Source organism: Bison bison, unplaced genomic scaffold (assembly GCF_000754665.1).
Source record: "Bison bison bison isolate TAMUID 2011002044 unplaced genomic scaffold, Bison_UMD1.0 scf7180017864527, whole genome shotgun sequence".
Lineage (NCBI taxonomy): Eukaryota > Metazoa > Chordata > Mammalia > Artiodactyla > Bovidae > Bison > Bison bison.
The window spans coordinates 9,699,596-9,718,170 of NW_011495078.1; the positions used below are offsets into that span (position 1 = coordinate 9,699,596).

The window sequence follows — 18,575 nt, forward strand, 5'->3', positions numbered from 1 at the left end:
TCTTGAGAAACCTATATGCAGGTCAGGAAGCAGTAGTTAGAACTGGACATGGAACAACAGACTGGTTCCAAATAGGAAAAGGAGTACCTCAAGGCTGTATATCGTCACCTTACTTATTTAACTTCTATGCAGAGTACATCATGAGAAATGCTGGGCTGAAAGAAGCACAAGCTGGAATCAAGATTACCAGGAGAAATACCAATAACCTCAGATATGCAGATGACAGCACCCTTATGGCAGAAAGTGAAGAGAACTAAAAAGCCTCTTGATGAAAGTGAAGGAGGAGAGTGAAAAAGTTGGCTTAAAGCTCAACATTCAGAAAACAAAGATCATGGCATCTGGTCCCATCACCTTATGGGATATAAATGGGAAAACAATGTAAACAGTGTCAGACTTTATTTTGGGGGGCTCCAAAATCACTGCAGATGGTGACTGCAGCCATGAAATGAAAAGATGCTTACTCCTTGGAAGGAAAGTTATGTCCAACCTATATAGCATATTCAAAAGCAGAGACATTACTTTGCCAACAAAGGTCTGTCTAGTCAAGGCTATGGTTTTTCCAGTAGTCACGTATGGATGTGAGAGTTGGACTGTGAAGAAAGCTGAGCGCTGAAGAATTGATGCTTTTGAACTGTGGTGTTGGAGAAGACTCTTAGAGTCCCTTGGACTTCAAGGAGATCCAGCCAGTCCTTTCTAAAGGAGATCAGTCCTGGGTGTTCATTGGAAGGACTGATGCTAAAGCTGAAACTCCAATACTTTGGCCACCTTATATAGTTGACTCATTGGAAAAGAGCCTGATGCTGGGAGGGATTGAGGGCAGGAGGACAAGGGGATGACAGAGGATGAGATGGCTGGATGGCATCACCGACTCGATGGACATGAGTTTGAGTGAACCCCAGGAGTTTATGATGGGCAGGGAGGCCTGGTGTGCTGCGATTCATGGGGTTACAAAGAGTCAGACACGACTGAGCGACTGAACTGAACTGAAGTGATTAAAATAACAAATCTTCTTGCTTCCTTCAGCCCATACTAGAGTTTTGTAGTAGCACATCTTACTGCTGGGATAATCTTGTTAACATTTGTTGCCTAAATATTTCTTAATGATTTCCAGAGACCCCTGCCTTTTTTATCGTGAAGAATTATGTCTATAATAGACCTTAGAATTCAGGGGTTCTGTATTTATGGAAAAATTGATTGACGGACAACTCTTTAGAAACCCATTCATCATGTAAGTGAGGAATACATATCTAGCTGTGCTACACTTGGAGAAATCCAATATGAAAAATAAAACTTAAAAAGCAGAAGCATCACAATGTGATTATTTTTATTACAAAAGCACTTTCCACATACAAAATCAATTTGCCTCAGAGTTGGGTTCTCTTCTATATCTGGAATTCTCCCAGTGCATTTAAAAATGGATTTGGTTAACAAAAAGTCAATCCACCCACACATCAATTTTTCAGAAAAAGAATTGATGGTATACAGCTATTGAATACAAACTTCTATGTGGGTATGCGGAACTTTTAAGGAGTCACTTACGAATTCCTCCCTTGGTGGAGATGTGTTTCCTGTAAGAAAATATCATTAGTATTAAACTTTCTCTGAAATAGTCTCTGTGACGTGACATTGCCTAATATATGTGTCATATATGGAACTTTTTTTGTTGTTGTTCAGTTGCTAAGTCATGTCTGACTCTTTTCGACCTCATGGACTGTAGCCAGCCAGGCTCCTCTGTCCTTGGGGTTTCCCAGGCAAGAATACTGTAGTGGGTTGCCATTTCCTTCTCTAGGGGATCTTCCTGGATCAAGGATTGAACCTAATCTCTTGCTTGGCAGGCTGCTTCTTTACCACTGAGCCATTTAGAATTGTGGTGTATGGAGCTTACAGTTAAGCAAGAAATATAGACAGTAAATAGTAACAAGTTTTTATGCTATGCAGAATCAATGACATAGGCTCACAAAGAAATTATGTCCAACCGAACACCTGAAAAATGGATATAATTTTGCTGCAAATCCAGCACAGAAAGTATGGATCGTTATTAAAAGCAGAGGGGGGATAATTGCTTTACAATGCTGTGTTAGTTTCTGCTATACAACAGCATGAACCAGCTATCAATACACATATGTCCCCTCCCTCTTGAGCCTCCCTTCTGCTCCTCCATCCCGCCCCTCTAGGTCATCACAGAGCACCAGCTGAGCTCCCTTGCCATACAGAAGCTTGACACCAGCTATCTATCTTACACTGATAAGTGTATATTTCAATGCTACTCTCTCAAATCGTCCCAACCTGTCCTACCCCTGCTGTGTCCACAAGTCTGTTTTCTATGTCTGCTTCTCTATTCCTGCCCTGAAAATAGATTCATCAGTACTGTTTTTCTAGATTCTATATGTATCAGTTCAGTTCAGTCACTCAGTCAGTTGTGTCTGACTCTTTGCAATCCCATGGAAAGTACCAGGCCAGGCCTCCCTGTCCATCACCAACTCCCAGAGCTTACTCAAACTCATGTCCATCATGCCATCCAACCATCTCATCCTCTGTTGTCCGCTTCTCCTCCTGCCTTCAATCTTTCCCAGCATCAGGGTCTTTTCCAATGTTCCAAAGTCTGTTCTTCACATCAGGTGGCCAAAGTATTAGAGGTTCAGCTTCAATATCAGTCCTTGCAATGAATATTCAGGGCTGATTTCCTTTAGAATTGACTGGTTTGATCTCCTTGCAGTCCAAGGGACTCTCAAGAGTCTTCTCCAACACCACAGTTCAAAAGCATCAATTCTTCGGCACTCAGCCTTCTTTATGGTCCAACTCTTAAATCCATACATGACTACTAGAAAAACCATAGCTTTGACTAGATGGACCTTTGTCAGCAAAGTAATGTCTCTGCTTTTTAATATGTTGTCTAGGTTGGTCATAACATTTCTTCTAAAGAGCAAGCGACTTTTAATTTCATGGCTGCAGTCACCATCTGCAGTGATTTTGGAGCCCAAGAAAATTAAATCTGTCACTGTTTCCATTGTTTTCCCATCTATTTGCCATGAAGAGATGCAACTGGAAGCCATGATTTTCATTTTTTGAACGTTGAATTTTAAACCAGCTTTTTCACTCTCCTCTTTCACTTTCATCAAGAGGCTCTTTAGTTCTTCACTTTCTGCCATAAGGGTGGTGTCATGTGCATGTCTGAGGTTATTGATATTTCTCCCAGCAATCTTGATTCCATCTTGTGCTTCATCCAGCCCAGTGTTTCTCATAATGTACTCTGCATAGAAGTTAAATAACCAGGGTGACAATATGCAGCCTTGACGTACTCCTTTCCCAATTTGGAACCAATCACCATTATTCCATGTCCAGTTCTAACTTGCTTCCTGACCTGCATACAGATTTCTCAGGAGGGAGGTAAGGTGGTCTGGTATTTCCATATCTTTAAGAATTTTTCAGTTTGTTGTGATCCACACAGTCAAAGGCTTTGGCATAGTCAATAAAGCAGAAGTAAATGTTTTTCTGGAACTCCCTTGCTTTTTCAGATTCAACAGACTTTGGCAATTTGATCTCTGCTTCCTCTACCTTTTCTAAATCCAGCTTGACCTCCATCTGGAAGTCCTTGGTTCATGTTGAAGCCTCACTTGGAGAATTTTGAGCATTACTTTGCTAGTGTGAGATGAATGGTATTGTGAGGTAGTTTGAACATTCTTTGGCATTGCCTTTCTTTGGGATTGAAATGAAAACTGACCTTTACCAGTCCTGTGGCCACTGCTGAGTTTTCCCAATTTACTGGCAAATTGAGTGCATCACTTTAACAGCATCATCCTTTAGGACTTGAAATAGCTTAGCTGGAATTCTGTCACCTCCACCAGCTTTGTTCATAGTGATGCTTCCTAAGGCCCACTTGACTTCGGACTCTAGGATATCTGACAGTAGCTGAGTGATCACACCATCGTGGTTATCTGGGTCATGAAGATCTTTTTTGTAAGTTCTTCTGTGTATTCTTGCCACCTCTTCTTAATATCTTCTGCTTCTGTTAGGTCCATACCATTTCTGTCCTTTATTGTGCCCATCTTTGCATGAAATGTTTCCTTGGTATCTCTAGTTTTCTTGAAGAGATCTCTAGTCTTTCCCATTCTATTGTTTTCATCTATTTCTTTACATTGATCCCTGAGGAAGGCTTTCTTATCTCCCCTTGCTATTCTTTGGAACTCTGCATTCAAATGGGTATATCTTTCCTTTTCTCCTTGCCTTTAGCTTCTCTTCTTTTCTCAGCCATTTTAAGGCCTCCTCAGACAACCATTTTGTCTTTTTGCATTTCTTTTCCCTAGGGATGGTCTTGATCCCTGTCTCCTGTACAATGTCACGAACCTCGATCCATAGTTCTTCAGGCACTCTGTCAATCAAATCTAATCCCTCGAATCTATTTGTCTCTTCCACTGTGTAATCATAAGGGATTTGATTTAGGTCATACCTGAATGTTCTAGTGTTTTTCCCTACTTTCTTCAATTTATTTGATTTGCAATAACTTCATGATCTGAGCCACAGTCAGCTCCCCATCTTGTTTTTGCTGACCGTATAGAGCTTATCCATCTTTGGCTGCAAAGAATATAGTCAATCTGATTTCAGTATTGACTATGTGGTGATGTCCACGTGTAGAGTCTTCTCTTGTGCTGTTGGAAGAGGGTGTTTCCTATGGCCAGTGCGTTCTCTTGGCAAAACTCTGTTAGTATTTGCCCTCCTTCATTTTGTACTTTGAGGTCAAACTTGCCTATTATTCTTCTTAATATATGAAATTTGTTTTTCTCTTTCTGACTTATCTCTGACTTACTTCACTCTGTTTGACAGATTCTAGGTTTATCCACCTCAAATCCACTACACATGACCCAATAGATGATCATACTATAAGAAATTCCAACAAAACTTCAAATGTTCTAGTAGTGTAGAGTTCACTGATACTATTTAAGGGTATAGGTAGCATCCAATGGTAGATGAAAAATCCTTGCTGTTCTTTTTTGTATATAGTACTATTTTTAAAAATAAATATATTTTTTTATTTATTTTGGCTGCACTGGGTTTTCATTGCTCGGTGCAGGCTTTCTCTAGTTGCGGCGAGGTGGGTCTTCCCACTGCAGAGGCTTCTCTTGTTGCAGAGAACAGGCTCTAGGCACACAGGCTTCAGTAGTTGCAGCTCAGAAGTTGTGACGCGCTAGCTTGGTTGCCCCGAGGCATGTGGGATCTTCCCAGACCAGGGATCAAACCTGTGTCCTCTGCATTGGTAAATGGATTCTTAACCACTGTGCCCCCAAGAAATTCCAATAGTACTATTTTTTTAATTTAAAAAATCAACAAGAGAGGTTGTTGTTCAGTCAGTAAGTTGTGTCTGACTCTTTGCAACCCCATGACTGCAGCACACCAGGCTTCCCTGTTTCCACCATCTCCCAGAGTTTACTCAAACTCATGTCCATTGAGTCAGTGACGCCATTCAACCATCTCATCCTCTGTCATCTTCTTCTCCTCCTGACTTCCGTCTGTTCCAGCATCAGGCAGGGTCTTTCCCAGTGAGTCGGCTCTTTGCATCAGGTGGGATTGCATGGTAAAATATGGCACATGCTATCTTTCTATTAATTGTTGCCCACTTCCAAAACCACTGAAAGTAAATTTGATTTTCATCAACAACATAGTAGAGATTTGGTTCACTTAAAAAACAACAGGTTTCGCTTTATTCTTGAACTACTGAAACATTCCGAATTCGTTCCACGTCTCTTCACTGATGAGGTGTACCTGAGTTTCCCAAAGTGTGCTTCATCTTTATTCCAATCACATTATCTCTTTTCTTTGTATCAGAAACTTCTACACAAGTCAAAGTGGCGAGTTTCAAATGAATGTGGATAAGTCGTTTTAATCACACTGGATTTTTTTTTATAAAATATTCTCTTTTGAAAAAAATTGATAAAGGTGGTTTGGGCTTAAGCCAAGAGTCAACAGACTTTTTTCTTGCAGAGCCAGACAGTAAATATTTCAGATTTTTCAGACCATGTGTCCTCTGCTTCAGCTACTCAACTCTGCTGTTGTTATGCTGAAGGAAATGTGGCCTCAGAGTGCTTGTGTGCCAGCAAAACTTTCTTTACAAAAATAAGCAATGAGCTTGATCTTGGTTTAAGCTATAGAAACACCATCTGATCCACCAGGGAAGCCTCTAGAGACACAGAGCATGTCAACAAACATCCCTTTGTGTTGAATTCAAATATAGTAAGACTAACAACATAAGAGCTGCTATTTTTTTTTTTAGAAGTTGCATTATGTTGCCAAGTGCTTTAAAGGAATTTATTATGTCTGTTAATCCTCAAAATGGCTATAACAACAGCAATTCAAGTTTATGGACTATAATGATACAGTATTTAAGGAAATGGCATTATGTAATATTTTATAAAGTTTATTTTTAAAATAGATCACCAGAGGCCATGAGCTTTCAGAGAAGTAATTTCTTGAGTTCCCACATATTCCAGAATAAATTATTTTGAAAATCCAAAATAAATCATTAAGAGTCAACTTGCAGTCTAGAAAACAGTCTTTAAGCATAAATTCAGTTGCTTAGCTTCTGTTGAAAGGCTGGGGCCTTGTTTAGTTATTTTGGTTTAATTAACCTAAATTTAGAATTAGTTGAGAAACAGGGAAAACTTTTCTTTGTTTTTGAGGCTCTGCATAAACATAACAATGTAAAGATTTACTTTCTTTTGGAAGTTTTCATTTTTCATTTTGATCTAAAATAATCTATTATCATTACTGTTATACATAAAATCACTTTATTATACATTAACATAATGAACATAGTTATATTTTACAATGTATAAATATATTTGTATTTATTAAATTTATTAATACACTTTAATAATATAATTTATATTTATTAACCTTTATTAATAAATAATAAAACTTGAACAGTACTTAAACAATGCTTTTGCCTGGAGGCTCAGTTGGTAAGGAATCTGCCTGCAGTGCAGGAGACCCAAGTTCAGTCCCTGAATCAGGAAGATCTCCTGGAGAATGAAATGGCAACCGACTCCAGTATTCTTGCCTGCAGAATTCCAGGGACAGAGGAGCCTGATGGGCTATGGTTGATGGGATCTCGAAGAGTTGGACACAATTGAGTGACTAAGACTTTTACTTTTCATTATATAAAAATATGTAAATATATCTGTATATCCAGCAGATTGTACATTTAACAGAAGTTTATCAGCACAGTCTTATGCACAGATTAAAATTTTTAACTTAGTCCCTCTTTTAAGAAACTTGTCAATTGCTGAGAGCGAGCGAGAACAGTGAAGCTCTAAGAGCATGCCCCTGTTTCATTTCTGGTCAAGGGACAGGTTTACCTCATTTTGAACTCCAAGGTGTCTCTTCGGTTTCCAATTTTTCTCTGATTGTTCTGTGTTTTGAAGCAGAAGGCCTTTCATCAACATGGACTCTTTTTGCCATCTTATAGAAAGTTATCTTTTCTAGCAAAGTGGTTTCTATGTTCCTCTGAAGACATTTGGCTTTAAGATATTTGTTAAAAATGAAATTACGTGAAAGAGCCATTTATTTTAGTTCCAACAGAATCTGACACCCATGTTTCAGCTCATTAATCATAAGAAATGACTGAATTATGAAAATAACTCATCTTATTCTACCAGCAGTCTTTCATATTATCATTGGATTTAATTTCATCTTCTGGGAAACTTTAATTAAATAAGTTTCTTTTGACTATAGCTTCTTCATGTGTTTCTAAAAGATTTGAGCAGTATCTTGTTAGGCGAAAAATAATACAATAATGACATTTTTGACTATTCAATGATCCATCTCCAAAGTCTGCTCTTTAACTGTCTAGAGAATTGAAGGTACGCCATATACTAAGAGTAGGTGATTTACCGACACCTCAGAAATGATGTGGGTCATCATTTATTTGAGCGTTATTTAACTTGAATTTCATTTAGGAGAATAGAGGTGCCTATGTTGTGTTTCTTGTGAGTTTTATGCTAGAGTCTTCTTTTGTGATAAATGTGCATACATTTTCTAATGAATATCCATCATGTTTCTCTGAAATTATGAAATAGAGTTTGCAACACAAATCTTGGATAATATATTTCAAATATCTTTGCACATATGGGCAGTATTTCTGCTCTTTTATCTTCTCAGACCTGTGTATCACAATCAGCTCATTTATAATTTGTCACTGATCAATGTTCATACATTATTCATGGAGTTAAAAGGACAGAACAGTTTCCATTATTCCATTTATATTAAGCATGTCATTTTCCATTCAGTTATTTTTCTCCTGAGCTTCAGAAACTTGGCCATCAACTTGTTGTCTTACCTGCCAGCCTCACAAATCCAATTACAAGGTCTTTTAGAAAACAAGCATTTTAAACTAATTTCTTGTATTCTTCATTATAAAAAAAAAATCTTTTCACAAGTTATGTGTTGTCATCGTAAGAAAAGTATAATAATGTTTCTTAGAACAGTAACTCCTGTCACTTTTATTTGTTTAATTAAATTTATTTCATTTTATTTAATTTTAATTAAATTTGCATTCCATTATTGATAATTTCCTTGAGGACAAGAGGGCTTGTTATAGTAGATATTAGATAGCATATTTATTAGTATAAGATGAAAATTTGGAAAATAAATAATAAAATGTGGTATTTTAAAAACTCATAAAACCTGCATTCCTGAAAATGTTAGTTAAACTCTGCTATGGTAATATCAAACCTGATTTATCTGTATAGCATAAATTCTCAAGAGGGGTTGGGAAAAACCCCTAAGGGGGTAAAAACTTGGAGAGGCAAAAAAAACCCTACTCTTCCCATATATAAAGCAGAGTTAGATATGTTTATATTTATAACATATATATATGCTAATAAAAATTCCATATGATGTAGTGATTAGAAACAAAATATCTTAAAAAGGCTTGGGGGTGGTTAAAAAAAGATTGCAAATCCCTGATTTAGGAAAAATTGTAAGAAGAAAGAATATTTTGATGTTTTCATGTGTTGTTTTCAAGTTTCTTCAAGTAACGTGGCAACAATGTGTAGGAAAAGTTTTAGTATCCTCCTCTCCCAAATCTTGCCTTCCCTCTTAAAAAGACAAGTTTCATCTTTAAGCACCCACTGATGGTATAATGTCCTCTGAGGATTCGAGACAGAGGAAAGGTCCTACTGTGACCTTCTCAGGGTGGGGCCTGCTGAGTTAGGGGCAAAGGTCATGGGTGCTCCTAGACTAGGGGTAATGAAAAGGAGACTCCCAAAGGTTGCAATGCTGACAGCTAAGAATTTGCAGAGGACCTGGAGAGTGTCATACTGAGTGAAGTGAGTCAGAGAAAGACAAATGTCATACGATATCACTTATACATGGAATCTAAAAAATGGTACAGTGAGCATATGTGCAAAACAGAAATGGAATCACAGATGTAGAAAACAAATTTATGGTTGCCAAGGGGGAAGTGAAGGAGGGATGAATTGGGAGATTGGGAACTTCCCTGGCAGTCCAGTGGTTAAGACGCCACACTTCCATGGCAGAGGGCGTGGATTCAATCCTTGGTCGCAAAACTGAGATCCCACGTGCTGCATGGCACGGCACACACAAAAAAAAACTGGGAGACTGAGACTGACATATGCACATTACTATATATAAAATAGATGGCTAATAAGGACCTACTGTATAGCACAGGGAACTGTACTCGATACTCTGTAATGAGCTGTATGGGAAAAGAATCTAAAAAGAATGGATACATGTATATGTAAAACTGACTCCCTTTGCTGTATACCTGAAACTAACACAACAGTGTAAATCGACCGTACTCCAATAAATTAAAAACAAAAAAGATTTGCAGTAAACCTCTAAACTGGGCACATGCTTAGATGATGCTTTGGGGGAGCACTTCTGTATAACTGGATTCTGCAGATAACTTGCCAGCCTCCTTCCTTTTGTATGGCCAGCACTGTGACTGGTAAGTTCCATGCTGTCCAGCAACCTTCAATGTTAAGTTCATTGACTCAGGCTAGAGCCATCCATTGAAAGGAGCTTACTAAAATTGCCTCCTCACTGCTTCTGCCCTGATTGTTCCAAACCATTACCTTCTGCTGAATTGAAATCCTGTGCTAAACCCTCTAACCGACACTGGCAACTTAATTTCCCTAAATCCCTTCTGTAATTCCTGACATAGTTCTCCCCTTTGCCAGAATAACCCATAATTATGAGTAAGTTCACGTATTTCTGAAGCCTAGCTTGGAGAATTTTGGCATTACTTTACTAGCGTGTGAGATGAGTGCAATTGTGCAGTAGTTTGAGCATTCTTTGGCATTGCCTTTCTTTGGGATTGGAATGAAAACTGACCTTTTCCAGTCCTGTGGCCACTGCTGAGTTTTCCAAATTTGCTGAGAGTGAAAAAGTTGACTTAAAGCTCAATATTCAGAAAACTAACATCATGGCATCTGGCCCTATCACTTCATGGGAAATAGATGGGAAAACAGTGGAAACAGTGTCAGACTTTATTTTTTGGGCTCCAAAATCACTGCAGATGGTGATTGCAGCCATGAAATTAAAAGAGCTTACTCCTTGGAAGGAAAGTTATGACCAACCTAGATAGCATATTCAAAAGCAGAGAGACATTACTTTGCCAACAAAGGTCCGTCTAGTCAAGGCTATGGTTTTTCCAGTAGTCATGTATGGATGTGAGAGTTGGACTGTGAAGAAAGCTGAGCGCTGAAGAATTGATGTGGTGAAGAAAGCTGAGTGCCAAAGAATTGATGCTTTTGAACTGTGGTGTTGGAGAAGACTCTTGAGAGTCCCTTGGACTGCAAGGACATCTGACCAGTCCATTCTAAAGGAGATCAGTCCTGGGTGTTCTTTGGAAGGACTGATGCTAAACTGAAACTCCAGTACTTTGGCCACCTCATGCGAAGAGTTGACTCATTGGAAAAGACTAATGCTGGGAGGGATTGGGGGCAGGAGAAGGGGATGACAGAGGATGAGATGGCTGGTTGGCATCACTGACTCACTGGACATGAGTTTGAGTGAACTCTGGGAGTTGGTGATGGATAGTGAGGCCTGGCGTGCTGCAATTCATGGGGTCGAAAAGAGTTGGACACAGCTGAGCAACTGAACTGAACTGATGAGTAAGTTAGACATATTTTTATGTATCATATTGTTCCATGAAATTTTAGGACTTTGGGACTAATACTATTTCTTGGAGAATGGAATGTTGGCCTGTAACAATTCACAGACAGTGTTAACAATGTTCATGTTAGCATGTGCCTGTTAACATCACAGACAATGTAACCAAGGCATTTCCTCCCAGGAGAATTGGAATCAGGAATTCTAGTAGGAAAATCAATAGGAATATCGGTGTTTATACATAGTCACATAATACTTTGCTAAATCATTTTTAGTGCCTTTTAGTGGCTTTGAAAAGCACATGGTTTTCCCACCAGGCGAATAATAATGCACAAGGATCCAACTGCATATTTATTATAAATTATGATCATTTAAACAGATTGTTCCATCTGTCTTTTGATAGCAAATGTAAAGTTAGTAAAGTGATTAATTATATTTATATGTAATTAGGCAATCTATTCGAATGTATTTCCGGCATTTATTGGTAGTTCCCTGATTTAAAAAAAGAAAAAAGAAAAGGCCACTTTGATATGAATTACATTCCTTCCCTTGGAATGAAAGTCTGAAAATACAGGTGAGGGAGAGGTGGACCCTGGGTACTGGCCGCTGCTGCCTCTGGTAATACAGCTGCCGAGCCAGGCTGCAGGGAAGCCTTCAGATGGACCCATGGAGTTTCAATTTCTCCAAGACTCTGCCAAGATGCCTGGGGAAGGGGGACAGCTGCTGGACTTCCTCCTGTGCTGCAGGGCCCCGGCTGAGAAGCCAGGGCTGGAGATTAATTGCCTCTTGTTGGGACTTGTGGCCAGGATCTGGGTCCTCTGGGCACCTGAGGCCGACCCTGCAGAGAAACTGTGGTCCTGGGAGACCCAGAAGAATCCTGTTGATCTCTGAGATCCAGGCAAAGAATCTCCCGAAGAGCTGAATTACTCCCAGGAATGGATTCCACCCGCCTGGGATGGAATCCTGACACAAAGCAGTTTCTTCCTTCCTCTTCTTGTTGTTCAGTCACTAAGTTATGTCCAATTCTGCGACCCCCATGGACTGCAGCACACCAGGCTTCTCTGTCCTTCACTGTCTCCCAGAGTGTGCTCAAGTTCATGTCCATTGAGTAGGTGATGTTATCCAACCATCTCATCCTTGGCGGCCCACTTCTCCTTTTGCCTTCCCCCTGCTGCCCAGCCAAGTGGCCGTAGGGTTTTAGGTCATTTATCACCAAAAATAATCTCACCACTGTTGAGAGCATTAAAGACAAATAAACAAAACATACAGCAGTGAGCAAGCAAAGAAAAATATTCACACACAAAGGGACTCAGAAACTGAAGATGGAACTTGAAATCCAAGATGAATATGTACAGAAATTTCCCAATCTGGTAGAATGGATGGGCCAGAGAAGAGGGTCCCCCCCCCACTCCACCCAGTATCTCAAAGATAGTTAATTAAGGCAAAAAACAGACCTTCTGAACTTTGACTAACATTTTCAAAAAAATGAGCTGAAAAGGGCATGGTCATTAATGAGAGCTAATTATATGAGAGAACAAGTGGGTAAAAATAAAGAAATGGTAGAAATCAAGAGGGAAAATCAAGAGTCTAAACTTGATTTTGGAATAATAGGAGTCCCTGAAGGACAAAGGGAACGGAAAAGTAATAATAAATGAGAGAAGAAAATGTTCCTAAACTGAGGCGTTTCTGTCCCACTCTTTGCAATTCCATGGACTGTAGCCTGCGAGGCTCCTCTGTCCATGGGATTCTCCAGGCAAAATACTGGAGTGGGTTGCCATGCTCCAGGGTCCTGACCCACTGATCGAATCCATGTCTCCTGCATCTCCTATATTGACAGGCATGTTCTTTACCACTGGCTCCACCTGGGGCTTGATAAAAAAGCAATAATTACTATTCAAGAAGCTAGCATTGGGACTTTCCTGGCAGTCCAATGGTTAAGACTGTGAGCTTCCACTGCAGAGGGCACAGTTCAATCCCTGGTTGTACAATTAAGGTCATGTAAGCCACGCATTGTGGCCAAAAAAAAAAAAACTTTGGTGGATGATCTCAGAAAAAGCAAAATTTAGGAAGAGGTGTGGTATCACTAGGAGTGGGGGTGAAAGATGGATAATACTATGCAGTTTATAGGTTGGTAAGGGTGTGAGGGAAGAGTGAGCAGGAGAGGAGTTTGCAATTATTTAATTTGGATGCAATAATAAAAAGATATAGATTAATACATGACAGTTGAGCCTTAAGCCGGGAGATTAGAAAAATATAGTCTAAATAAAGAAGGAAGAAAAAAGACATTAACAACGATTTGCCCAAGCCAGAAAAGACAAGAAAAAGTTAAAAGATAAACATCAATGACACACAGTGAACTAAAAACATAAGCCTAGGTATAACTTTGGCACGCTAAATGTAAGAAGGCTGAATTTTCCTATCAAAAATCATAGAAAATATGCCCTTACAGAAGTGGTTGATTACAGACTGGGGCAAAGAAGGTTCAAGATTTTTTTTTTAAAACATAGAAAATATGATCATGTTTAAACACAAAATAAATAGCTTATTGATTCTGGGAAACACATAGAACATGGTCCCCAGAAGTGGCTGAAAATCGTCTATGAAATTATTAAGAGTGACACCTAGAATAGTAAAACATTTAAAATGCTTAGCAGAGCATGCAAAAATTAGAGAACAGTCTCAAAGTCCAGAAAGTGTTTTGACACGAATGCAGAACTCCCAGGGGGCACCAGGGCCAGTAGCTGCCCTGAGGGTGTTTGCATGTTCTTATCACCTAGAAGGTGCCTTACAAAGAGCTGTAACCTGGACAGGAGGCGGGGCTGTATAGAATCAGGACACATGAGGTCTTTACCTCTGTGAGAGAAGGAAACTGTCCCTCCCTCAAAAGGAAATCGTGAGTCATGATCCTGACTCCAGAAGAATAGAAAAAGAGTACACTTTACTGAAAATCAGACAGCACGTGCCTGCCCATGTGGCAGAATCACTTTACTTTCAGGTCTGGGAAATGTCCACCAGAAGTTGATTTAAAGGGGCACCAAATATGGCACTCTGCTCCAGTACTTTTGCCTAGAAAACCCCATGGGCGGAGGAGCCTGGTAGGCTGCAGTCCATGGGGTCGCTGAGGGTCGGACACGACTGAGCGACTTCACTTTCACTTTTCACTTTCATGCATTGGAGAAGGAAATGGCAACCTACTCCAGTGTTCTTGCCTGGAGAATCCCAGGGACGGGAAGCCTGGTGGGCTGCCGTCTATGGGGTCGCACAGAGTCAGACACGTCTAAAGCGACGCAGCAGCAGCAGCAGCAAATTTATAAGATACCTCATGTCGCCTGGTCAACGAGTTTTTTCTGGGGGAAAAAAAAAAGAAGTACTCTAAGTACAGGTCTTGAAAATTTAGAGAAAATTAATGAAATAATACCTCTCAGAAACAGTTAATACTTTTCCATGCTTCTCTGATCACTGAAGATACATTTGGTCTGTGATGTTCTAGTTGATGTGTTTTAAAACCATCTTTTTAGTAAAATTTCATTCTATATTTTTATATAACATATCTTCTCTTTTTTATGCTAGTGGTGAAAATTCATGCACTAACAAACACATGACATATTTTGAAATAAATTGTGGGTTGATTTTAATTTCACTCTTTTTTCCTCTAGGTGGCTTTTACAGTACTTTTTGATTTGGAAGCACTTCTGAAGATATGGTGTTTGGGATTCACTGGATATATTAGCTCATCTCTCCACAAATTCGAGCTGCTACTCGTAATTGGAACCACTCTTCATGCATATCCAGACCTTTATCATTCCCAGTTCACATACTTTCAGGTAATACACATAATGCCTGTTTTTCTTTAGAATTGTTTTCTTTCCAGAGAACATACATGCATTCTAACAACTAGATATTGCAACAACCTTTCTAACTACAAACTTGAGATGGGCTCAGTGACATCTTAAATACCAAAAATAGCACATTCATAAATCGTAGGGACTTCCTTGGTGGCCCAGAGATTAACACTCGAGCTTCCAATACAGGAGACGCTGGTTTAATTCCTGGTCAGGGAACTAAGAGCTCACGTGTGCTGGTATAACCAAAAATAAATGAAGTAAATCAGATATAATGGACTTCCCTGCAGACTAGTGATTAGGACTCTGTACTTCCACTGCAGGGAGCACAGGTTCAATCCCTGGTCAGGAAACTAAGATCCTACATGTCTCATGGCATGGCAAAAGATAAAAAATTACTGTTTATAAACTCCAAAAAATTTATAGTAATAAATGGAGGTGTTTTTCATACAGTTCACAAAAAGTTAGCACAGCACAATAGACATACATATTTTATATTCACATGGGTATTGTAATCTGAGCATTCATATTAAATTTTGAAATTGATATATGACTTTTTATATGACTTTAATTCCAAGAGTAGATCTCCCTTCTTAATAAGCCTAAATTTGTTTGCTCAAAAGTACTTAAAATTGAAACAATAAAAAATTAAACTTACCTTTACAGAATATAGTCATACTTTATTATTTAAAAATGCCTATAAATTTCTTTGTGGTGATTAAATTATAATATCTGTAATTTTTACTTTGTAATAACTGGGTATCTATTGTTTTAAGTGCATTATATTGAATCATATTACTTTATAATCGTTAAGTAAACAAAAGTGAGTATTAATGTTATGTTCTTTGTTAGCAATAGCCATGTGCTGAGTGATATTTTAAATACTTGGTCAAAATATATGTATATGGGATATCCTAATTTTAAAAATCTCATAGTCATTTTCTGAGTCGAAATTTGGTTATTTATATAATTTGTCATGTAAATGTCAGAAGTTGCATTGTTTTCTTAATAGATATTTTAAAGACTTGGAGAATTAAATGGCAGTAGAATTTTTAAAAACTACGCAGCGAAAGAAGATTCTAATTCCTTAGATGAAAGAAAATACATTCCAACTTCACTGACGAACTTATTTATTGGTGCTGAAGCTGTCATATTCAGAGCAATATTAACTTCAACTGCCAGATTGCAATTTGAAACTGAATACTTCTGATACCTAGAAGAAAGGACATGAAAATACAGTTCACAAAAATGAAAAACATACCCCACAAACACACATAAAAAGCTGAGTCTCCAGCAATCACAGCCAAGCATATTGAACTCACAGAGGGCATCATGGTTCGAGCTTTCAGTACTGTCAACATCTTTGAACGAAAATCCCTTGTCACTTGTTGGGTTATATCCTCAGGCTTGGTTATCATAAGTGAGATGGCTGGGGCAGGAGACATACACATTTAAAACTCTTGATACAAAATATGCTTTCCAAGCATATGTCATTATATGCTCTTGGGCACTGCTGTCTAGATTCACAGAATCAACATGCACATTTAGTACCTAATGTTAGAGAATCATTGTACATAATTGCAGAAAATATACCTCATAGTTAAAGCTACAACATATCTTTTTTATAAACCTATTAAATTAACCAAATTAAGAAAGACATTGATGCCTCTTTCAGCAAGGATACCAGATAAAATATATTCAGGGCTTGCTTTAAAATTGTTAGCATTTCTTTCAGATAATTTTTCATTGAAAAGTTACACATAGGTCAAAGTTTTGCAAACAAAGATATTTAGTCTAGGATTATTGATGAGAGAAAAAATGGGAACTGTTTAAGTGATAAATGTGAGGAATAGCTTGGTAAGTCATATGGAAATTTGACCATAAAAATGATTATGATGAACAGTGGTAAAGAACCCACCTTCCAATGCAGGAGACATAAGAGACGTGGGTTCTATCCCTCAGTCAGGAAGATCCCTTGGAAAAGAGCATGGCAACCCACTCCAGTATTCTTGCCTGGAGAATCCCATTGACAGAGGAGCCTGGTGGGCTACAGTCCATGGGGTCACAAAGAGTCGGACACGACTAAAGCGACTGAGCTCACATAGTAACTTAAAGATATGATTGTTTTATTTACATGAAAACAGTATAAAAGTATATAACAGGTATAGCTACAAATCCAGCCTATAAATAACGTATGTAGTTTATATATGTTTATAGAATACCTATAAATGAAAAAATGGCTGGAAAGAAATAACCCAAATTATTACAAATCGTTAATAGTCACCATCTCTAGGTTCTTTTCTTCTAGTCTATTTTACACAAAATATCTAAAATCGGTATGCATGGCTCTAATCATTGTATATATATACAGACATATAGCTATAGATATGGTCACATAACGCCTGGTCAGTGAAGTTTGCGTTTTTTTTCTGGCCATACCATGCAGCTTGTGGGATCTTAGTTCCCCAACTAGCGAGGCCCACAACAGTGAGTGCACAGAGTCCTAACCAGTGGACCGCCAGGAGCTTCCCAAAGTTAACAATGTTAATGCCTATATAATTTGTAATAGTTTAATTTTTTGTTAGTAGTTGAGTGATTTTCATTCCTCTCTCTGTGTCCATGGCCAAGTTTATATTTTTCTAATGAGATCATTAGACCCTGCCTCGTTTATTTTGTGCCTAAGAGATAAGTCTCTCAAGAAGTTTAGATACCTCAGGATTTTTGCAGATTCACAGATGGGGAACCCACTGTCCTGAACAGATTGGCTCTTTATGGGCTGACTTTGATCTCCCTGCTTGGTCCGCATGCTTGTTTCTCATCTCACTTGACCTTGCTTCATTATGTTGGCAGCAGTTCTTCCCGGAGTGGATGTCACATTTTTCATATTTAAACGAAGTCAACATTTGAGTATAAAATGTCTCCCTTTTTATCTGTCATCTCTGAGAGTTGATATTCAGTTGAGTTGCTCAGTTGTGTCCGACTCTTTATGACCCCATGGACTGCAGCACGCCAGGCTTCCCTGTCTATCACCAACTCCCGCAGCTTGCTCAAACTCATGTCCATCAAGTCAGTGATGCCATCCAGCCATCTCATCCTCTGTCGTCCCTTTCTCCTCCTGCCTTCAATATTTGTGTACAAAAAACGTCTCCCTTATATCACTTATCTCTGAGAGTTGGTATCACCCATCTATTTATCCAAGGGGTATTTCTGAAGCACCTCCTATGTGTCAGGCACAGTTCCAGACCTTGAGGGAGAGAGGTGAACAAGACAGAGAAGATCCCTACCTTGGGAAACTTGCATTCTAGACGGCAAGCCTTTCACATACAAGTGCATGAAAGGAGTAGGAGTGTTGGAAATGCGATTCAGAAGGAGCAAGCAGCGGGAAAAGGAGAAGCTGTGGGGTGAGGGTGCTGTTTTGGCTAAGTTTGTCCAGGGAAGCCCTCTTTGAAGAGGGGACATTTGGGCAGAGAAAGAGCGAATCTTGAGAAGGTCTGTGGGGGATGCGTTCCAGGTAGAGAGAACCACGTGACCCCTGTCTTGAGGGGAATGTGTGCTTGATGGAGTGAACAGAGGCAGCACTGTCCCACTGAAAGTCACAGAATGTTC

At 39.0% G+C, this 18,575-nt stretch overlaps 1 protein-coding gene across 1 annotated transcript in view; it reads left to right on the top strand.

The window, feature by feature from the left end:
- NALCN (sodium leak channel, non-selective) overlaps positions 1–18,575 on the top strand; it is a 284,614-nt gene that overhangs the window by 100,545 nt on the left and 165,494 nt on the right. The window contains exon 11 of the mRNA XM_010831483.1: positions 14,784–14,951. Within this exon, the coding sequence (XP_010829785.1) occupies positions 14,784–14,951 (168 nt within the window). The remainder of the gene's footprint in view (positions 1–14,783; positions 14,952–18,575) is intronic.